Source organism: Rhipicephalus microplus, chromosome X (assembly GCF_043290135.1).
Source record: "Rhipicephalus microplus isolate Deutch F79 chromosome X, USDA_Rmic, whole genome shotgun sequence".
In the NCBI taxonomy this organism is placed as follows: domain Eukaryota; kingdom Metazoa; phylum Arthropoda; class Arachnida; order Ixodida; family Ixodidae; genus Rhipicephalus; species Rhipicephalus microplus.
Window position 1 is genome coordinate 36448301 of NC_134710.1, and position 22981 is coordinate 36471281.

A 22981-nucleotide genomic window follows, 5' to 3' on the forward strand; every position below is an offset into this window, starting at 1 on the left:
TGCCGCCCGCCATCGCGATCAGTTGGGAAAGTTGCATCCGGCCTTCTTCTTACAGCTCCGACGACCGCCAGTTTCGTACGTGGGCAAAAAAACAAAACAAAACGAGGCCTTTTTATCACGTAGTTTGAGCGGTTTGAAACGCGCGGCACCCTAAGCCGCATCGCCTTTGGCTACCGAGTCATTGTCAGCTGTGCTGGTGGCGGCACTCGGCATTTGGTCCGTCTGCTTTTCTGCGCGTCTATGCTTATTTCCGTGATGACAAGCCCGAAAAAGTGCAACGTGAGACCCCAGAAGTTTCGAACGAAGCACAAGTTCAAGGGAAGGCGGCGTAAAGCACCCCGAACGGCGGCGGCGAACGAGAACGCGCCTACGTGTGCTAGGCCTGACGGTGGCATCGACGAGTGCGCAAGCGACAGTGGCTGCGATGAAGGGATTGACGCTGCGCTTTCTTTCGTCAGTGCTTCGGAAAAGAAGCTCGGCTTCTTCGGAAAAGATGAAAGACAGCGCGATGAGGTTTGTGCAACGACAGTTTTGTGCGACACCCTCTTGCTGACGGCACTTGTGGCAGGTGCGGCATGCCCTGCTTGCGGTATTCAAAAACTTGCCGTTCGGGAGCCGGCAGAAAAGCGCAAGGCACTTTCGTCGCTCCTCGAACTTCATTGCGAAAACAGTGAATGCTCAGCGACTGTTCTTTCGTGCTCCTATACGGCAGACGGCAGCAGCCGAGTGAGCCAACGGTACGACAGTGGGAGCTCCCGAGATAGTTTCACTGTAAATATAAAGGCGGTGGTGGCTGCACGCGCTGTCGGCATTGGGCATGAGCAATTGTCGAGATTTTGCTCCATTATTGGACTCCCAAAGCCAATGCACCACCGAGGATTTTTTTCGATAGCAAAGAAGGTGCACACCGCTGCCATGGCAGCTGTGAGTGAAAACTTGCGCCGAACCAGAGAGTTGACGAAACAAGTAGCAGGCGAAACTGATGTGGCTGTTATGTTCGACGGCACTTGGCAGAAGAGGGGCCACAAAAGCCACAACGGGATTGGCGCAGTTATCTCCTTAGATACTGGCCTCTGCTTAGACTTCGAGGTCATATCAAATTACTGCCTGACATGCAGTAGGCACAAGGATATGGGCCCAGACGAGGAAGTGTGGCAGGCATTGCATGGCCCAGTCTGTGAAAAAAATGCAGACTACTGCCTGACATGCAGTAGGCACAAGGATATGGGCCCAGACGAGGAAGTGTGGCAGGCATTCCATGGCCCAGTCTGTGAAAAAAATGCAGACTGTTCCTCCCATGCCATGGAAACGGAGGCTGCAATGCGCATTTGGCAGAGAACATTGGCTTATGACACCCAACTGCATTTCATGACATTCTTGAGTGACGGTGACAGCAAAGCATATAGTGCAGTTGCAGAGTCAAAAGTCTATGGTGCTGTCAATATAGAAAAAGAAGACTGCACTAATCATGTGGCCCTGAGACTTGGCACTGCGCTACGGAAGCTGCATGTGCCATTACCACGAGGGCAGAAAATGAAAGAGCCAGCCATTCAGAAGCTCCAAACATACTATCAGATTGCCATAACGGGATATGTACGAGATAACGGGGTATGTACAGGATAACGGCATAACGGGATATGTACACTGCAGTATGGGCTTCGTACTTCCACTCATGCTCTACTGACAATGCTGGCAGCCACAAGTTTTGCCCTGCAGGAACAGTCGTGGTGCAAACATCAACGCGCTGAAAGCACTTGGTGAACCTGCACCACGCCACACACCTCTCCTGACAAAAGCACAGGGATTGGCTGTTTTGCCCATTTATAAGCGGCTAACGGATGAGAAGCTCCTTGCTCGATGCATCAAAGGGAAAACCCAGAATGCATCGGAATCCCTGAACAGCAAAATTTGGCTACTTTGCCCCAAGACTAAGTTTGTCTTCCGAACGGTTGTCGAGACTGCCGCAGCTATGGCAATCTTGTGGTTCAACAAGGGTCATGGTACTTTCGAGCACATCCTGGAAGAGCTCAACATACTGCCATCTAGAGATCTAGTTACTTTCAGTGATTCCCGCGATGCGAGGCGCATCAAGAGAATGTCCGAGCGTCTGACAGCAGAAGCAAGGGCCCACCGTCGTCGTGGAGTGAAAAGGGCACGGCTAGAAGAGAGTGCTCGCAAGAACCGTGAGGGCACAACCTGGAGTGAAAAGGGCACGGCTAGAAGAGAGTGCTCGCAAGGACCGTGAGGGCACAATCTATGCTGCTGGACAGTTCTAGTAACTTGCAGTGCTTTTCAAAGTTCTGTTGAACATTATGGCCAAAGATTATGCATTTCTAACAACTCTGTGATAAAAAAAAAAAAAGGTTTCAAACTTTCAAATGCGTTTTTCTCCTTTTGCAGTTTTGTGTGATCTGTGCTTCTTATACACGCTAGTTCGTATACTTAGAATTGTCATACCTCTATGAAATTTTGCACATAGCATGATGAAGGCCCATAGAGTGCAAGTATCTATTCAGATTGTCAGTGCTGCTTGATTATGTTTTTCAAAAATTACATAACATTGAAAGCCCTTGGCAACTAGAGTCATAGTAAATTTTTCTATTTTATTATTGTATTTCACTTTTTTACACACAAAATTTATATAGTTTTTTGCACTCTACAGTTCCAAAAGATCATAGTCAGCTATATCTGCATGCTTTATCTCAAATTTTTATAGGTCGGAATTGTTGCATAACAATGGCCATAATTTTGCAGTATCTGACCTGCAGAAAGAAAACCAAGCAATCTACATGAAAATAAATGACATATTTGAAAAGAGGAGAAAAAACTCTATTAGCATGCCCATTTGTGTTAAATTCAGACTCTTATTAAAGAAAATCGTTTTTCGAGTAGCATCTCCCCTTAATCGTTCGATTGCACGTGTTTTGGTGATCAAGGTGGTGACTACATAAATTAGCTGCCGCTGTCTTATTTCTGCCAACGGAGTGCTAGCCGTAATCCCACGCTTCAGTTGAATTTCATCATGCGCCATCATATTGTCAACAATTCTGGGTTTCGATTGCCTCTTGGCTCGACCATAGAATTGACTTCGTTTTTTTCGTGCAGCTGTGGCAAGTTATGCGGCTGGGTTTATTTTCGTGCATCAAATTTTTATTGATCAAAATTAGTTTCAAGGATACGCAACTGTTTCATGCAACTGTTTCAAGTTTTAATTACCGTAATTACTCGAATCTAACGCGCACCTTTTATCTGGTTAAGCGAGTTCATAAATCGCATGCGCGTTAGAATCGAGTACGAACAAAAAAAATTACGGTCAATCTATTGCCATCGGCAAATCCAAAATGGCCGCCCCCTACGTGCGTCGGCATGGCGCGTCGGCCATTTCTGCCTGTGTTTCCCCTGTGCAGCACTTCGTACGTGTGCTGAGGAGTTCGTTATCTAGTAGTGTATTAGCATCGACGGCGTGGAAGGGCCGACTCCAAAAACTCGAGTGCACCACGATGCCGCTTTTAAAAGAAAAGTCATCGCGTGTGCAGAAACGGACGGAAATCGGGCCGCATCGCGGTCATTCGGAGTTCCCGAAACGTGCGTGCGGGACCGGCGGAAACAAAAGCAGAAGATTGTCGACAGCAAAGCTTCACTCAAAGGCCTCAGTTGACCACAGCAGGGTCGGTTTCCGCAAATTAAAGAGCTGCTCGGCGAGTATGTGCTTGAGCAGCGAGCGGCACAGCGGCCTGTGACGACAGAACTGCTCCAAGTGCGGGCTATGCAATTAGTCTTAGAAAAAGGTCTAATGCGGAGCCAGTTTAAAGCGACCAGGTGCTGGCTAACTAACTTTATAAAGAGGGAAGGCTTTTCCCTCCGAAGGGGAACGTGCATATGCGAAAAGATTTGCGGAGGAGTACGATGAAAAGCTTCACAGTTTTCAGAGGTTCGTCCTAAACTTGCAGCGCAACAACGGCTACCTGCTTGGGCAAATCGGGAATGCCAATCAGACGCCTCTTTACTTCGACATGCCTGGCACCACAACCGTCGAGATGAAGGGGGCGAAGCAAGTTCGCGAGCTGACATCGGTCCACGGTAAAACTACAGTGACGGCATTGCTCTGTTACACGTCAGATGGGCACAAGCATCGCCCGTACCTCATATTTAAATGGAAGACGCTCCCGAAAGGAGTCGTTTTTTCGAGTGGTGTGATCGTGCGGGCCAGCGAGAAAAATGGGTGCGCGTTGCAATCGATGTCTTACGTTTTTTTTTTTTTTTGTTCGCGGTGGAAATCGGGTGCGCGTTACAATCGAGGGCGCGGTAGAATCGAGTAAATACGGTAACTTTATATCTCCAGAAGTCTCGGCAGGGCTCACTCAGGAAGACTAAGGTCATAGTTATCCTTTTAAAATGATATTGCTTTTCATTGTGTGGCAGTAAGCAGTTAAAATGACACTAACTCTTTCACTACCGCACCTATTCAGATCGTTCAATTTGAACAATGCATTTCAAGTTTAAATTTTTGCGGGCTCGCAGAGTTTGCGGGCACCCAACACCACCTGTTTGTGAAAGGAAACGCGCAGAGAAATCCGCGATGTTTTGGTTGTTTTTTTGTTTAGGGAAGCTTTCCCTTGGCACTTCAAGTTTCGGGTTGTTGCGTGAGCACGCCAAGAATGGCGTCGTTTTTCTCGTGTGGACGTTGCTAAATGACAACGCGGTTTTCGTGAATCGGGCGCATCAACAGCAGATTTTGAGGATGAAATGAGCAGCAGTGAGCCTGGAGAAGATGTTGACACATCAAAATTCAGCGCCAGTGACGTGGATGCGTCAAGTCAAGTTGCAACATTCAGCGAGTGAGTGTCGGCTGTATGTGCGGCACACATTTCATTGTCTAATTAGTAGTTACAGGCGGTGGAGTGTGTATTCACAGCAATTTTACTCTATTGAGGGTCTTGGCTTTCTTCGGACATGATTCCTTGTGGCATCTATCAAGCGTGTGCAGTTTCGAGACGAAACCCGGGGGTCGAAGTCGGAGGCGCACTCTAGAGCAACATATGCCCTTTTTCACAGCACAGCTGACCAACATGATCTTCAGCTTCACGAACAAGTATGTGTGGATGCATACTTTAGAAAGGCAGACATACACGGAAAGAGAGGATTTCTAGAGAAACTTCAGTTTTGGTCGAGTGATGAAGGGCATTGGAATCCCCATCTACATGGGAAATGTTGAATTGCCTCACCTTCATCTCTACTGGAATACCTTGGGAGTTATTTTCAGGCCTCATTCCTCAGAAAATTATGGCCAGAAGCAATTTTTTTTCTTCCTTGCTTTTTTAAGTGTTATGGACTCCGAGCAGTCCATGATGGCCAGCTTCACAGGATAGCCCACATACTGCTGCACCCTCACTGACCTTTTTTGTAAAGATAACTTTGGAAGAATTGTGGAAGAAATTGGCAATACCTTTTGAAACTTGTACAATCTTTTAGCAACATAAGAAGCTGCAAATTGAATATCTTGAATTTCAACCTCATTATTTTTGAAGTCCTTTTTTTTAAGCGTTGCTTGTATAATCACTGTATAAACTTTTCATTATAAACATTTTTTATTTAATGTGTATAATAAATTTATGTGACATTTATCTTATTGGACAGAGCATTTTTTTAGCTACAGTTTGGAATCAAAGAATGTAAATAAAGCATGAATACCTAGCCACAAAAAAAAAATGTTTTTTATACCTAGTAAAAGTGTGGCCCCTTTTCCTGCAGCAGCAAAAGAGTTAAGTTCACCTAATCTCATTCGTTGTAAATCACGTTAAATTGACTGTGTGACAGGGGTATGAAAAATGGTTTGTATGCCCAGCTAACGCGAAGCTTTCCGAAGAGGGTGGGTTGGGGCATCTTGAAGAATATAACGTGCCCATGGCTGCATAGAAATAATCTATTACACACCACATTGTGTAATGTCTGTATGGTACCTTTGAGAAAAATATTATAGTTTTTACTTGAATTTAACACGCACCTAATTTTCATGGGTTTAAAGGGCCCCTAAACCCCCTCCGATATTTTCCTAAGCATTTCAAGTAAACAAGCGCATCGCGTGCAGAATGCTGTCGCGATCAACGATGCCACACGCCGCAGCGCTACAGGTAGCGGGCGCGCCACAATTTTGAAAAAACAATAGCTTTTCCTTTGAGGTCCCCGCCACTCCCGTCACTGACATGTGTGACATCACCAGTGAGACTCGATGACGTCACCACTTTCGATGCTTGCGATATGCCGAACGACAACCGACGACTTCCGGTCACTCTGCAAACAGCTGTTTGCGCGCACCTTGCTGTTCTTGGTCGTGTTGCCGCTTGCGAATCGACATCTGCGACCCGTAACGCAACCGCAAGTCGCTAGCCTAGGGCACGGGCTGGCACGACAGCAACAGCCGTTAGTCAACGATCATTGCACCCAGATGACTCACACAACACAGTTGACGGCGAGCTGGGGCATCTGAGTGGTGGATCGCGGTAACCGGAAGTAGACGCTGTCTTGAACAGCGCGTCAGCAGTGATGTATGCCACGTGGGATGAAGAAAGGCACTCGGCTGACTCAGCGAGGATGGGCCAAGCGGTTTTGGGAGAGGGTAGCGTAGGAAAGAGGGAAAGAAGCGATCATCGCGTTTCGATCATCTAATGCGTGTAATTCCGCCATTACGGCGCCGTTTCGAAAAATTCTCATGGCTACGTGTTCGTTGTAAACTCGAGCACAACTTCCTCACCTCAACTGAATTTCGACCGCTGGGTGGTTTAGGGGCCAAGAATGACTTGGTTGAAATTTATAAACTGCTCTCGGGGGACTCTGCCACAAGTTCCATTAGGATAACATCATTATAAAAGGAGAAAATTAAGGTTGAAGTTACAATTCTAAATTTCGCGCTGTGATCTCCGCATGTGACGTCAAAAATTTAAAAATATATTTTTGTATTGTGACATGGGCTCGACATTTTCCGAAACTTCGTATGCTAGGTCTATGGCACTCATAAACGACAATGTACTGCAGTTTTAATTTTCAATTTCAAAATTTGTTTTATTGTTTTCTTGTACAAGACACAAGAAACAAAAGGATGTTGGGGCTAAAGGCATATCACCTGACGGAGGACCGCTACAGAGGATCGATTAGAAGCTGTGTAGAAGCTAATAGACTTCTCCAGAAAAGTCTATAATGCCACCATGTTTGGTGTGGAAATCTCAAGGTGGCGTCTTCACATGCATTTTCTTTCTGTGCATCGTCTGCTTCCCAAGCATAGTGTCCCTTTGAACCTTTGTGGTCTGTTGTAGGGGCAGCTCCTGGTAATGCAACTCAGCTACAGAAGGAAACTTCTGCTGAAGTTGGTTAAAGCAAGCATCGTAGTCTTTAAAATTGAAATGTTGTGCAATGCACTGCGAGCCAAAGTATTTAGAGGCTGCTGCTGGCAACTGCATACTTCTAATGACCCGAGTCTCTTGTCTTTTCTAGGCTGTCGTTATGGCTATTGAAGACATGGGTGATTTGGCCATGGAACTAATGTGTAAACTGCTCAGGGCTCTTGATGAGAGTGTGATTGTTACTCCTGATCAGATGAAACGAGTAAGTAAAGATATTACTTTCGGGTGTTTTTTTCCAGTGTTTCGTGTGTGGTGTTTTTTTTTTTTTTTTTTTTTTTTTTTTTTTTTTTTTTTGCTGTCTTGCCTGCCTGTCTAGACAGTCTGGCACAAGTTTTGCTGTTGTCTCTTCCACCTCCACCCGTTTATTATTGTATATCTTGTGGCCAGTATGTGTATTCAAAGGTGTAGTACAGAACATTATGGTCATTAAAGTCATTTAAATTTTATACTTGCTATTGCAAGGCTTTCACATTTCAATAGTTACTAAGAAAGTGGTCATGTCCCATTGCAGCTTACTATATTATTATTTTATTCAATTAGGATTTGACTTGTGATAAAATGCAAGTGGTAACCTGTAAAATATGTTATATTGTAAAAGTTACTTTAGTTATAATCTAACCTTACCTAACATGAAATGGCCATGGTGAATAAATGCGAGGATAATATGTTCACTTAACCTTTAAGCGGGGCTACACAGCAGTGTGGATTTTTCCTGGATAGGTGTTTTTAGAACTTGGCACTTCCTCACTACAGTTAAACCATCTTTACATGGTTCAACATGGGAGTAAGGGAACAGGGTAAGCCCTTACATTCACCATGTATTATGGCAAAGTTTGTGTACCTTTTTCTCCGTAACACCATAGCAGCCACAGTAATCATTCTACTATCATTGCGATCATAAGTAATTCCTCTACTTACTGAAGCAGATTTAGCATTGAAAATTGTTATGCTCATTTTTTGTATTTTTTTTTACTTCAAGTACTTAAGTATCACTCGGTAATTGCTATTAGATGCCGTGTTGAAGAAGAGTTCTTCCTCACGCAACAATAATTCTGCTTGAGCATATTCCCCATTACTCTTTCTAAATACTGGCAAAAATATGTTTCTAGATACTGTGGTTGCTGAGATAAAGGAACAAAAGTACAAAAAAAATCATGTTTTAAGATACACACATTTAAAGTTAAAAATGTGCATTATTTCAAAAATACGATATAACAGCGAATTGACGGATGCATTCAATAGGCACAAACGAAATATGCATCACTAACATCATTTTTTTTTTGCTGTGCAGTCGTCAGCAAAGTACTGTCGACAGAGGTTGAGGGTGCGCAGGCACTGCACTGTGCAGTGCCCTGGCAAAATTTCAAAATAGTTCAGCACATTCACACGGGCTATATTTCCATCATTAAAAGTGAACACAGCATGAAGAGTGCACATTTTCAGTGTTTCGTGTCCAAGGAAAACGTTTTTTGGAGCCTGCTCCTATGTGACAGTTCAAATATTTAGGGTTTTAAGTTTTTCCATGGAGGCCCTCGTTTATCAAGTAATTCTGGACGAGCTAGTTCCGGATAATTTGGTTTAACAGCCTCCATAGTTTAACAGCCTTCATAACAGGTGCTGGAAGGTATTCGTCATCAACGAATGCTTCACCATTCAACTGGGCTTTGTTGAATATACGCCAAGTTTAGGGGTCCTTTAGGCAAAGGCCGTGGGATGGACTGGTATCCTTTGATTCCATGTGAAAATATGTGGCCCGGACAGCCTTCGCATGTCTTCCGAGCTAGCTCTGTTTCTTTAATGGCCAAACGATAATAGTTTTGGAGCTTGCCATGGTGACACCACTAAGACATCTCTGGCCAGATATAGAATTGCCGACAGAAAGCTTGATGCCTCTGCTTTCTTTCTTCTTTCGTTTAGTAGTTCTGGGCCCATTTTTTCATTTTTGAATGTGCCAAATGCACTTCAGCTTGTAAATTGTAACCTCCATATGGCTCTGATGCCCGAAATACAAGGAATCTCTTGCTACGCAAGAACGGCAGCATGGCAGGCCACCACACAAGTTTTAAGATATGTCATTATTAGAAGATGAAAATAGCACTGGGACAAATAAGGCATTAGTTCTGGTTCTGAAAAGGCTGCATATTTTAAATAATGCAAAAATAAAAAGCAGTGTTTTTTTTCCCCAATATTTTTGCTTACCCTGTACCCTTGACATACATTTTAATAAATTCTTTCACGGCTAGACAGCCCTCTACGACAGCGAAACGACCTTTACAGGGGTTACATGTGGAATAATATACATTATTTTTTGTTGAAATTTCTAATAATATGAATTCTAATAGAAGCAAAGCGAATATTGTACTATCTGTTCGAATATATGAAGCATTGGAACATTCACACTAGTCTACATTATAAAGTTTCTGCTTGGTGTTGGTGTAACATGGGCTGAAAGTGTTGGGAGAATATCTGTCTGTAGTTAATTTGACTTCAGATTTCAGGTGCTCTCTTCGAGACTGCTACCTTTTGTTGACAGCCTTGGCAGATTTTTGTGTGTTATTTGACACTCTAAAGCTATATTTAAGTATTGTTCTTTCAGGGTTTTGACAGGGTTTTCCAGGATATGCCAGACATTTGTATTGATGTGCCTCCTGCTTATACAGTCTTAGAGAAGTTTATAGGGAAGTGCTCGGCCATGGGCTTTTTGTCTCCAGATATTGCCAAGGCAATGCCTACAAGGTAACAGCTTTCAGTAACAAGTTCTCTAGTGTAACCCATTGCTATCAAGTGCTGAATCTAATGCTCTCATCTCAGTTATGCTTAGTCTATATAATAAAGGGATAAATATAGCACAGCTCTTATGAATAAATAGAATAAGTTTTGTATGTAGTAGTCGCTGCTCGGTTTGCACTTGTGCTTATTGGGCTCTTTGTCACGTGGCATGAGATTTTAAAAGTTGTGTTGAAGCCAGTCACATAACCACTGGCACCAGCAGAATTTTTTATATGTTGCCTTGATCTTCCTTTGCAGCTGTTGTGAATCTTTTACAGTGATACATTAAGTCAAAGCAGGAAAAATTGGGGAAAAAAACTAGACTAGTAAAGTTGCAGATATTACAGTTAGGAGCCAAGTCTTATGTACCAACTTCACTGCTACTGACCAGGTTTTTAATAGCATGTTTGGCTCTTCATAAAGGTTTTGAAGAAAAAAAGTGGAGACATAGCAGAGCTATCAGCCAGCAATGTTCTGTCAGCACTGCCTTTTTCAACTAAAGGGTGGTCAGCTTCGCGATGAGGGGTCCTTGAGCTTTTCATATGATGTGCTGATTGCCACTGCGTTCAACTTTATTTCTTATCAGATGAAGCATGTTTCTTGTTTTGGCTTTTGTCAGCACCCCTTCAATAGTTCTCTCGACACTGCCGCATTCACCTTGCAAAGGCTTTGACACCCGTATGGCCAACAAATTAACCGAGCGATGTGCATTGCATAGATAAAACATACTGAAACCATTCCTCTGGTGACAGACCACGACGAACGAAACGAACTGCATTAGCCATGCTGTTTTGCAGGGCCTGCCTCTCTGCTCATCTGTTGCATCACATGATGTTGCACAAGGTTACTTGACGAAGTTATGCTGCTAGGTTCTAACTTCATGGTAGGGAACAGCATACACTTTGTGCTGAGCAGGGCAGCCTCACTCAAACCTTGTAAATGTTCTGGCGGTGAAACTTTCCTTCCACTCTAAGTCAAAATTTCAAGGCATCCAAAAGTTCGCCCGGAAGTACTTCGAGATAAAAGCTAAAAGTACATTGCACCTATCATTAATGGTTCAATACTGTGGAAAATTTTAACTTAGCTAATTTTTCGCATTGACAGGCTATTACTGTATTAAAAGTGTTGGATAAAGAAGCTGTGTTATAATGAGGTTGTGTGGGTATGAAGTTACAAAACCAAAATAATTCTTCATATCAAGGCTGTGTTTCATGGGGAAGTATGAAATACCATCTAGTCGATGACTGTTAAAACTCAACTCTAATCAAATTGATGGAGTGTTTGTGCTGCTACACGGCAGCTTTGAATGGCTGTTAAGTGGTTGAGGTGTTTCTTGCAAGAAATCTGTTGTGCTGCAGGTCTTTAATTTTCATATTTATGTCGCCAAAAGTTAAAACACAATAAATTGAAACACAAATATGCCTGTTCTTGTTTCAGTATTTCAAAAATTGTTTATTTGTGGTCACGAATATGTTAGCTTGCGGCGTCTTTGAAGCACCCGAGATGTTAAAAGGGAAATTTTTTACTAAACTCTCATGAAAACACAAGCCACACAGGCTACAAACACCACACAGGCGAAATGGCACGAGCGTCACTTCGTCCTCATCGTCGTCTTCCTTCACTATTTTCCTCAGGGCATGTGCATTTCCAACATTCGGTTATCCTGAAGCAACTTAATGTCCTCGTTAAGGCTGTCCCAAAAACGTTCTTCACTGATTCTACATAAGAATGTTCCGCCATGCTATTCAACTACTTACTAAATGGCACATTATGGAAAAAAGATGAAAGAACAAACACAAAATCACACAAAACTACATTGATGTCCTAAATTAATCATAACACTGAAAAAGTGTCCAGTTAGTAACCTCAAACATTGAATCAAAGCCGTATATCCCGGCCATCTTGACTGGCTTGAGGATGCGGAAAGCCACAAAGTAATGAAAGAATAAGAACACACAATCTTCGGTCATCATAACTTAGCACAATGGAGTTCTTTAAACACACAGGCAGAAAAATAAAATCATGACAAGGAGTCTTGAAGCCTGGCAGGATCAGCGTGTTTGCACTGAAAATGTTGCAGTGGACAATCTGGATCTTGTTGATTCTTTGTACCCCCGCCGCGGTGGTCTAGTGGCTAAGGTACTCGGCTGCTGACCCGCAGGTCACGGGATCGAATCCCGGCTGCATTTCCGATGGAGGCGGAAATGGTGTAGGCCCGTGTACTCAGATTTGGGCACACGTTAAAGAACCCCAGGTGGTCTAAATTTCCGGAGCCTTCCACTACAACTCTCATAATCATATGGTGGGTTTGGGACGTTAAACCCCACATATCAATCAAATCAATGATTCTTTGGATGCGTCGTTGTCATGATGTGATGCTTTATACGAAGGACACCATTTCTTTAGTAGGGAGGTGTAGGCAGCTCCTGAATATTGGCCTTTCCCTTCAGGACGTAAGTCGGTGACGCAGTGAGTGTCCGCAGGCAAAGGGTGTGTGTCAACGAGTGCTCCATCACGTTTCAACTGAGTTGTAGTCATAAAACTGGCGTTTACAGGACTCTTGCTCAGAAATATCATTTCACCAACTTCGGAGGACTTTTAGAGGGTAGATGGTGATTGCATGCATCTTTCGGGCACTTGGGATCCTCTAGTAAACGTTAACGCACATGTGCGCTCAATTACTGAGTTGGTTGCGAAGGGATTTCTGTATCGCTAAGCTGCTGAAGTTGCAATTCACAAAAACTTGACTTGTAGCCATGAACCATCTCGAATGAAATCTTGCTGGTACTCTTGCTTGAGGCGTTCTTCTTACACTCATCTGCTTTCAATCCGATACCGCAACGAAGCTGCTCAGGACAGTCAACAGGCGCTGATTTTTCCAATTTTCTCTCGCGAAGCACATCAAGTCCACAGTGTCTTCAAAAAATGGTCACAGAGCGATCGCTGGATGTAGTGATGTAGTTTACAGAATCCTTTTTAAGCTCATGTTCTCTCGCTGTTAAGTGTAGTTCAAGCTGTTGCTCCGACAGCACCAGCTGAGCAAAAGGACAATCGTAGAATGTGCTCCCCACCTTGGCATACATGACGTTGGGCTGTTCGGTGAACGTCGGGGACTATCAGAACAGGCACATTTTTTGCGGTAACGCGGTCTATGCTCAAGTTAGCCTTACAATGACCCAGGCTTTTTGTCATGGGGACATGCTGGCTGCCAAACCCATATAATTCAGTCAGTTGCTGAACCATCTCGATGCCGCATCGTGCCGCCGCTGACGCAAGAAACAAGCAACCGGAACTCCCTGTGCCAGAGTCCCACTAGAGTGAAGTCGTCATTGAATGTCACTTCCTTGAGCAACGCATGACCGGCCCCGGTGCAAGGAAGTTCTCTGAAAGCTTTTGTATCGTAATGCAGCAAAGCTTGGCAGTTGCATTGAGTGTAATCAGTTGCTTGGCAACGCTGACATTTGAGCGGGCGCTTTCGCCTGCGATGTGGCCTAAAATGCTATAACATTACAGTTATAGCATTTTCGCTCACTGTGATGGTTGACGGGCGGCGATCCCAGGTGTTGATCTGCTCTTTGGATCGAGTCGATGGTCCCTTTACTTGACATGGGCAGGCTTTGCTTCGAATCCGGTGATGACGCAAAGCTTCGGTTGCGAGATCCGAAAATCTCCCGCCGTTCACGCTCGAACTCCACGATGTCGTAAAGAAGGTTGTTGTCGTCATGCACCCTTCCCAAAAGCATGGTGCAGAGTTCGCAGGACCTCAACCCTGTGAGGTCCTGCGAACAAGTCCTCAACCCTGTGAGGACTTGTTCTTGCGTATCGGTAAAGTCGAGGTCGACTTCATGGCACAGACGCACCTTGGCATGGAAATAGGCTGTTGTAGTCTCATTGCGTTGCTACACGCGTTTTTGCATCTTGCACAATCTCTCCGCAATGCGAGTCAGGCTAACGAAGGTCCAACAGAAGCGCGTCTCGAAGTCCTCCTATGACGTGATCTGTGAGCTCCTCGAATGGTACCCGTCCTTGGCAGCTTCTACCAGTCGGGCTTTGGCAGTTTCTAGGGTGTACGCGGCTGGCCACCGGTGAAGGTTAGACATGCGACGAATATTTTCGATCCACTCGCGCGCCAATTGAGCGTTCTCGGAGCCGTCGGAAGGCACTGATGTTGTGGCTTCAGTCGCGAATCACCTGGAACGCTGGCGCTGGTTGAGGTTGCACCGCGTCGGCCTCAGACAAGTCGTTCCAGCAGGGTTGCTAGTAAGTGATCCTTTTCTTGAAGAGCTTGAAATAGGTCACAAGTTGAGATAGTGTCGCCATAGTGTCAACACTGTCGCCATAGTGTTGAGATAGTGTCGCCAGATAGTGAAGCACATCTTTCGTTGGTGCTTTCCACCTTAGGCTTAGAGATACCACTTCCGTGCACTGATTAAACGCACGTTTACTCTTCCTTTGGCAACTGGATGGGCAATGTTAGCTTGTGGCGTCTTTGAAGCACCCGAGATGTTGAAAACGGTAAATATTCACTTAAATCTCGAAAACACAAGCCACACAGGCTACAAATACCACACAAGCGAAACGGCACGAGTGTCACTCCGTCCTCATCGTCGTATTCCTTCACTATCTTCCTCAGAGCACGTGCATTTTCAACAAATACTTACTGTATTTACTACCATAATTTTCACACTTTTTTTTAAGATTTTGAGGCTCTGAAAATGGGGGTGTGCAAATTACGCGTACATTTTATGTTCACAGAAGTTAAAAAACAGCGCTAAAAAGACGGGACAAGAAAAGAAAGGACAACAGGACAGGGCGCTGTCCCCAGCGCCCTGTCCTGTTGTCCTTTCTTTTCTTGTCCCGTCTTTTTAGCGCTGTTTTTTAACTTCTGTGAACATGAACCAACCAGCCCAAATGCGTACGCTTCTGCAGTACATTTTATGATTGCATCTGAATAATGTGCAATAGTATATAGTCCTAACATGCACAGTATATACATTTAAAAAAAGAAAATTAATTTGAGCACAAACGAAGTGTACCGTCGCTGGCGAGAAATTGTGGGATCTGCAGCGCATGGCGGAGTGATGCAAAACTGCATTGCTGGATCATCTACCATGATGCGACTGGTGCTCAGGCTATCAGCTGTGGCCTCAACTGCCTGTTTGGACAATGCACTGCTGCTGGATCTAATCGCGGAGGCTGCGGTCGATATCCTCATCGCCAAGGCACGTGACTGTAGGGGACTCAGCAACGCAGTTTTTCACCCAGTGACTCTGTAGTATCTCGTCACTCCGCCACGTGCAGCAAATCTCTCAAGCTTTTGCCGCCGGTGGTACTTGTTCAACAGAATAAGCACGTATTTCAACGAGCATGCAGCATCTAATTGGAATAGGTCTAATTGGTAGAAATAATCATCGCGGCTGCTGTCGCCCTCCCAAAGCACGTTGTCCTCAATTTCATTGAGTGCGTTTGAATGCCTCATTTGGCATTTTCCTTAAGCTATTCTCGACAATGCTACGAGAAAGCAGGTCCCACAACGCAGTGTTACCGGAGGACCTTAGCTTTACACGCATTATTAAAAAAGGTCTTCTTTAATGGCAGGAAACTTATATTGGCAAGCGCCCGCACCGAAAGTCGCACGTTGAAGAAAGAACTTGATGCTGAAGTGCTTGGCGACAGCACGGTGCCCGTTTTCTTTGACACACATTATAACAGCAAGCTTGAATTTCACCGTATATATCATTATTGTAGCCCAACGCAAGGAAACAGTAAAAACATGACGAACAGATAGAAACCTAAACTTCTGAAATCAACCATGCGCGAACGCAGAGAACGAGTGAAACATGTGGTGTGCCAGGACTTCGCATGCCTCTGGTGTAAAAAATAGTTTGTGCAGAGTCGTGCACATGCATTCTCACGGTGAAAGAGATGGAGTTAGAGGGCAAGAAAAGCTCTAGCATTTTGGATAGCTCCTCAACAGGTTTGATGAATCGGGTACGGTATTCTAGGCACCGTCGTATAGGGGAAGTCCCCGGAAGAGGGAACCTCGCACTCGCAGCCTGTATAATGTATGACTGTGCACGCAGAGGTGTGCGCCCTTCCAATAAACTAAAGTTTCTTTGTGCGCGCGCCGGCTGACTGGCTCGCGCAGATCGGGGACCGCAAAATATGCGAGTAAATATTTTTTTTTAGTAAAGCTGGCTAAATATCAGAGTGCGAAAATTGAATGAGGGCACAAATTATGCGAGTACATATTGTATTTAGTTTTTAGGTTGTTGAGCAATGAAACTGTGGTGGTGAGACATGGCAAGACTGCGCAATGTGGGCCATTGTAGACAAACAGATAGGCCATTGTTGAGAACACGTGCAGTTCCCACATTTTAGGTGGCAAAAATACTTTAATATTCATAGGCCTCACATATACTGCTCTTAAAGGATGCTTATTAAATTACATTATACAACTGCACTTTCCTGCTAACAAAGTTTGGGCTTTCAACCTTATCTATTCAAGCAAAACGAGCTCATTTCAAACTTCTTCCCCAGATAATACATGAATAGATAAAATTAGATGCTTCAAAATCTGTTCTATGTTCAAAATGTTCAAAATTGTTCTATGATTCTTGCTTTTGCCGCCAAAATCATACACTCTGAATAGTTTTTTTGCAATAATGATAGTTTTCTTCTGCTAGTTCATGAGTAGAACAGTTGGATTTTGTTGAGTTATTGAAAGATGTTATAAATGATTAGGCATTTGTGTAGTTATGTTCGTTGTACCCTCCATTTATCTGAACCAAACCTAATTCTTATTTCTTTCTGTTTCTTTCTAGTTTTATTTTGTCAGCTTAATATTTCAGTTACATAATAATTCATATTTAAGTGTAGCATATTGCCATTTTTCTGTGTATTTGTATTTCAGTCTGTTTCATTTCCGTAAAAAAAACTTTGTGTATTTTACATGTTTTTATGCCCATTACATGAAACCTAACATTAGTAAGGGGACACCAACCAATGTATTCAATAAAAGTAATCACTTATTTTTACTTCAAATGGGTGACCAGGGTCTATGCCTTCTCCTCAAGTCAGAGGAGTGAGGGGGAGGGGGTCACACACTCAGGAGCTCACCTGCAGACTAGTTCAGGTTTCCAGGTGATGCCTGAATATACCAGGACTCCACGAAAAGCCGCTTGTGGAAACTGTTCCCAAAGTCAATAACGCGGGAGTTGTCGAAGGCGATGTGGTGATCATTTATCTCTCTGTGCTCGGCCGGTGCACTCCTTTGTCAATTGAACTTGCAGACGTCGTTGCTGGTGCTGTTGCAGCCTCTCTAGAAAGTTTTTCATCTCCCCCACGCACATATGCCACAATCCACACAAGGGATAGGGTATACCACTCCTTGCGCTTTTTCTTTGGGTGGTCTGTCTTTTAGGACTTTCCACAAGCGACTTTTTGTGAAGTCGTGGAGTTGTAGTATATTCCGGCAACACCTGGAAATGTGAACCGGTCTGCAGATGCACTCCCGACTGGGTATTACGGCGGGCTGAAACAGCATCACCCCCTGACTTGAGGGGAAGGTGTTACAAACTCTCTTGCTCCCTGGTGCCCCTCAGTCAACCCCAAAGAAGAAGCCGAGTTGGATCCGAAACGTTGGAATTATTCATTTTGAAGTAAAATAAATTACTTTCAATGAATATTTTGGTTGGTGTCCCTTTTGCAATGTTATTTGCTTTCCAACCAAACAGAAGTCTGTCAAATGTTCACTTTTAAATATGAAACATGGATTTGTGTGTAACCATAGACCACCTGCAATGACAGCCTCGACATGAGACTGGCAGTATTGTGAATAAATAAAAGTTAACGTACCTTTACATAGTTGTGTTAGTACTGAAAGATTTTTGCTGGATTTTTATTCGTACTTAGTGCTGAGTGCACATGTTTTAATTGCATTTACATGGCTCCCTCTGATGTGGTTCACACCCAGGTCATAACGTGGAGCCTCTTTGTGTAATTTTTGCAGCTGTGATAGTATATTCGCTTTAGTGCCTATATAGAAGCATCAGTGCAGATAAATATCAAAACATTAGTTTTTTTCTTCTTTAATAAGCTGATGGCAGAAAATTGATAGGCATGTAGTAATGGCGTGTAGTGATGGCATGCGAAAATCTTGCTACTTTATTTCCAGGGGACGCAAACGATTTGTTTCAGAGGGAGATGGTGGTCGCCTCAAAGAGGATGCCTACTGAGGAGGACTCATGGTCCCATTTGCAGTGTACAATCCCCCTCTGGAGATGTCCTTTTTTTATTTTTGCGTATTGTTTTGCCTCCGGCTAGAGGTGTTTAGAAACCATTTCATGGCACCATTCTTCATACACTGCTGTGTTGGACAACACTCGTTACTGGATCGGCTTCTGTGCCATGTTGTACCCTCTATGTACCTGCAGGCGTTTTCCATTAAACGTCTACCAAGTCATCATGTGTCCTGTCTGTTCAGTTCTTCGTCACCTGTGATTGTGTTACAACTTGATGAATGACTTCTTTTTGTTCATGGAGAAACCCTTCTCAGCCTTATTAAATTACTCAAAACCGTATCAGCGTGCTGCATATTCTCGAGTAATGCACCCTTGCACTGCAATCTGCTAGCCTGATGGTTAGTTTAGATTGTAAGGAACTGCCCCATTAAGGTGTTTGTGCCACGTTTGAATCCTGAACCTGGAATAATTTTTTGCCTATTGTGAAGCTTACTTTCCAAAAAAATGCATGTGGGTGTGCTTAGGGAAGTTGGATGGATGTTTCTCCGATCTCTTAATTTCACTGAAATTTTTTATAGCATGTAGCGGTCCTAGATAAAATAAACAGCACGTTGAATAACTTGGGACAGATGGGTGTCGTCCGTCATTTATTACTGTTTTTCATACTACTTCTTCCCTTCAGTTCCATTTGTGTTCTTTTTCAGTTTCCCTTTTTGGACTGCTTCACCCTCCCAGGCTTCTTTTGCTTACACCTCCTGGTGTAGTACTTGAACACATTACCAATTGCAGCGCACTCTGTTTGTCCCGATGATCATAGATACCAAACTGTCTTGAGAACGCTGTTCCAAAATTCCGTTTTAACCACCGGAAATAGTTCATAACTGATTGCACTACAAATTCCTTCCTGGATTAGAACAAAGTCTTCAACTTGTATATCCGGAATGTTACTGTTGCGTCTCTTGTCGAAGTTCCTCTTCATGCGCTGTCTATAGCAGCCGGCTTGGCTCGCGCTTTTCTTGACTTTCTTGAGGACTAGCTTTTCAAGGGGGCCAAACTTGCAGTCAGCGGGGAAGGTAGGGATCACTCCAGAGGCAGCTAACAGACGACTACATCCTACACCGCTGGTGTACGAGCGGTTGTGACGTCTGGTGGTAGCCTCAAGGCAGCACTTCTAGCCACCTTGAAACCTGGGGCACATTTTTAAGTATTGCTTTATGTCTCGAATGGCACATTCAGCCAGGCCATTTGCTGCAGGGTGGGAAGACGAGCAAAATTTCAAAGTCATGCCACGGTCTTTTTAGGGGCGAAGCTCCTCAAGGCGTGGGTCTGTACATCCTCCGATGTATTTAGTGGTAGTAGTAGTAGTAGTAGGTAGCCACCAGTGGCACATACCCGCTCTAGAGCAGGTATGTGCCACAGGGGATGCGAGATGGGAGATGGCAGTACTTGATGTGTTCACTAGATGGACACGGATGGAGGGACAGACAGACTAGCAGACGAACGGGCGCATGGAAGCACGAATGGGCTGACGGACGCTTCGCCCCACTCATTATCATTCACACCCTGGATATGCTGTGATTTTTTTCCACTTAGCCAGATTTTCACTTTGAAAGGCAGGGCTTTTGTCACAAAAATATGGTCTTCGTACACCTGAAACATACTGATTGAAGTAAAGCAATAACGCTGTTGGTGTCTTCTCTTCCAGCCTTGGTCATTACCATTTGTGTGCATTCGTCTATGCCAAGCAGGAATGCTTGTGTTTTCTTGGTACCCTTGCCTTTCTTTTTCAGTTCAGCAAAATATAAGTGAATTACTTCAAAAGGAACACTGGAGTATTTCGGCGTTATCATTATATCTGTTGCCTGCTTCAACTTCACTTTGGTCACTTGGCATACGAGGTCTGTTAGAAAAGTATCTGACCTTATTTTATTTTATATGCGAGTACCTGGTGGATTTGAAACTTGCATCAGCCGACCTTGAACCTTCATTTGTGAATTTTTTTTTTCCACCTGGCAGTAGCATCAGTCACTGGGACGCAGCGTTTGAGGTAGCGTGCAGTGTTCTCATTGGCATTTCATTGAAAGGAAAATGACAAGAGTGATTGAGGCAGCGCTACTGCATCGAATTTTGCCAGAAACTGACGATGCTGAGCTGTACAGATTAAGGAGTGGTACAACCAATATAAAGACGGCTGCACATCGGTGGAGATCACTCTCCACTGATGTCAAAGTGAACGCTTTGGTCATGCTGGATCGTTGTCTGACTATTCGGGAAATTGTGGAAGAGGTGGGCATCGGCACTTTCTCTGCACATTTCATTATTTGGCCATGAAAGGAGTTGTGGCAAAATTCATGCCGGAACTGCTCACGGTGGAGCGAAATCAACTCCGTGTTGCTTTTGCTCTGTGTTGCTTTGAAATACAGCAAGTCTCACAGGACATGCTGGATTTCACAAGCAGTGACCCTAACGTAATGAACACCATTATCGCTGGTGACGAGTCTTGGTGTACGCGTACGACCTGGAAACCAAATACCAGTCGTTGCAGTAGAAGCCTTCCACGTCACCAAGACCAAAGAGGGTCCGCCAAGTGCGCAGCAACGTCAAAGTGATGCGGAGTGCTTTCTTTGACTCCCGCGGTGTGGTACACCACGAGTACGCACCACAGGGTCAAACAATCGCCAAAGAGTACTACTGGGATGTCCTCCATCGCCTACATGGTGCTGTGCGGCACAAGAGACCCGAGTTGTGATCAACAGGAAACTGGTGCATCCATCACGACAATGCTCCTGCGCATTCCTCACACTTGGTTCAGACTTTTTTGGTGAAAAGTCAGACTCCTGTAGTTCAGCAGGCTCCCTACTATGGTTCCTTGCGACTTCTGACTGTTTCCCATACTCAAGAGGGCATTGAAAGAAGAGTGATCTCAGACAAGGGAGGACATAGTTGCCACGACAGCCGAGCTAAACTCCATTCCGAAAGAGGCTTTCTCAGAATGCTTCCAACAATGGCAGCACTGCTGGGAGAAGTGTGTGGAGTCCCAAGGGGATTACTTTGAGGGGGATTAGGTTTCCAAAGCTCCAATTATGCCAGTTTTTTTTCCTTCTGCCAAAGGTCGGATACTTTTCTAACAGACCTCATAGATGGCATGTGTAAATATTTTGTTTCACATCCTTCTTCGTACTTGGCCAAGTAAATCTTTTCAGGAGCCTGTTGTAGGTTCGACTGAAGCGGTCATGTCCTCCCGACTGGACCATCTTGATACAGATGTATCTTGAAAACCATCATGTGTGGTACACAATGTTTTCAGTCAACAAACTTCATTTCCTCAGTTCCTTCCGATAACTTGACGTAATTTATTTCTTCAGGTTGTTCACTTGTTTTGTGAACAAGTAATCTGGACAGTGCATGTGCATCTGTTAGCACCAGGGTGATGTGATATCTCGAAGTATAGTTGTAGATAGTTCACCCATTTAGGGATTCAACTCTTTGATTGTGCCATGTTTAGGAGATGTGTCAAAGCTTGGTGATCAGTAAATAGGGTGAATTCTGCACCTTTCAGGTAGGTACGAGAATACTGTACAGCTTTTAAAACAGCCAACACTTTTTCAGTGGCGGTATAATTAACTTCGGCAGGCTTTAAAGTATAGCTGTAGACACTGCCTATGTGTTGCCTCTGATGATCAGGTAGTCGTGACGGCTTCTGATGAACTGAACCTGCTGCATTAATGCGGTGTGTCGGTATTGAGCACAGAAGGCATAGAGAAGTCCGGTGTACGAAGAATCTCATCTGATGATATCAGTGTGACTAGCTCGTAAGCTTTTTCATACTTTGGGCTCCGTATAAAAGGGACGTCCTTTTCCATCAAACATGTGAGATATCGCGTATTTACTGCATAGTCTTTTATGAAAGACCGGAAATGACCAGCTCAGCCAAGAAATACCCCCAGAGAGTGGATATCGTATGGCCATTTTGAACTTCGAAATTAAACTGAATCCTGCTTTGTGCTTTTTGTAGTCCCAAGACTCGCCTGAGTAACACAACTTTGTCTAGAAAAAATGAACTTTTCTTGGAAGTTTACTTTGAGCTCAGTCAGGCTAAGAGCATTCAGGACCTGTGTAAGGTGACTTGATGCTCTTTTTCTGTCTTAAAAAATGAATATATCATCTATGTAGGCATTACAAAAGATTCTGAGATAGGGCACCCCGTCGCGGTGGTCTAGTGACCATGGCACTCAGCTGCTGGCTCGCAGGTCACGGGATCGAATCCCGGCTGTGGCGGCTGCATTTTCGATGGAGGCAAAAATGCTGTGGGCCTGTGTGCTCAAATTTGGGTGTACGTTAAAGGACCCCACGCAGTTGAAATTTTTGGAGCCCACCACTCCGGTGTCCCTCATAATCATATGATGGGTTTGGGACATTGAACCCCACATATTATTATTTTTATTATTATCCGAGCTAGGGCTTCAGTATATCATTCATTAAATATCATCTTTTGGAACCAGGCCAGAGAGTTTTTTCATCCAAATGGCAGGCAGTTATATTCAAACAAATGAAATAGCATGACAAAGGCAG

General features: G+C 44.2%; 1 protein-coding gene across 2 annotated transcripts in view; it reads left to right on the plus strand.

Annotated features, from left to right (window-relative positions):
• Pdcd4 (Programmed cell death 4) overlaps positions 1-18630 on the plus strand; it is a 33934-nt gene extending 15304 nt beyond the window's left edge. For both annotated transcript variants that reach the window (XM_075876221.1, XM_037426797.2), the window contains exons 8-10: positions 7489-7599; positions 9994-10133; positions 18343-18630. In XM_075876221.1, the coding sequence (XP_075732336.1) occupies positions 7489-7599; positions 9994-10133; positions 18343-18403 (312 nt within the window). In that variant the 3' untranslated portion in view covers positions 18404-18630. The remainder of the gene's footprint in view (positions 1-7488; positions 7600-9993; positions 10134-18342) is intronic.
• Positions 18631-22981: the final 4351 nt, after the last annotated feature.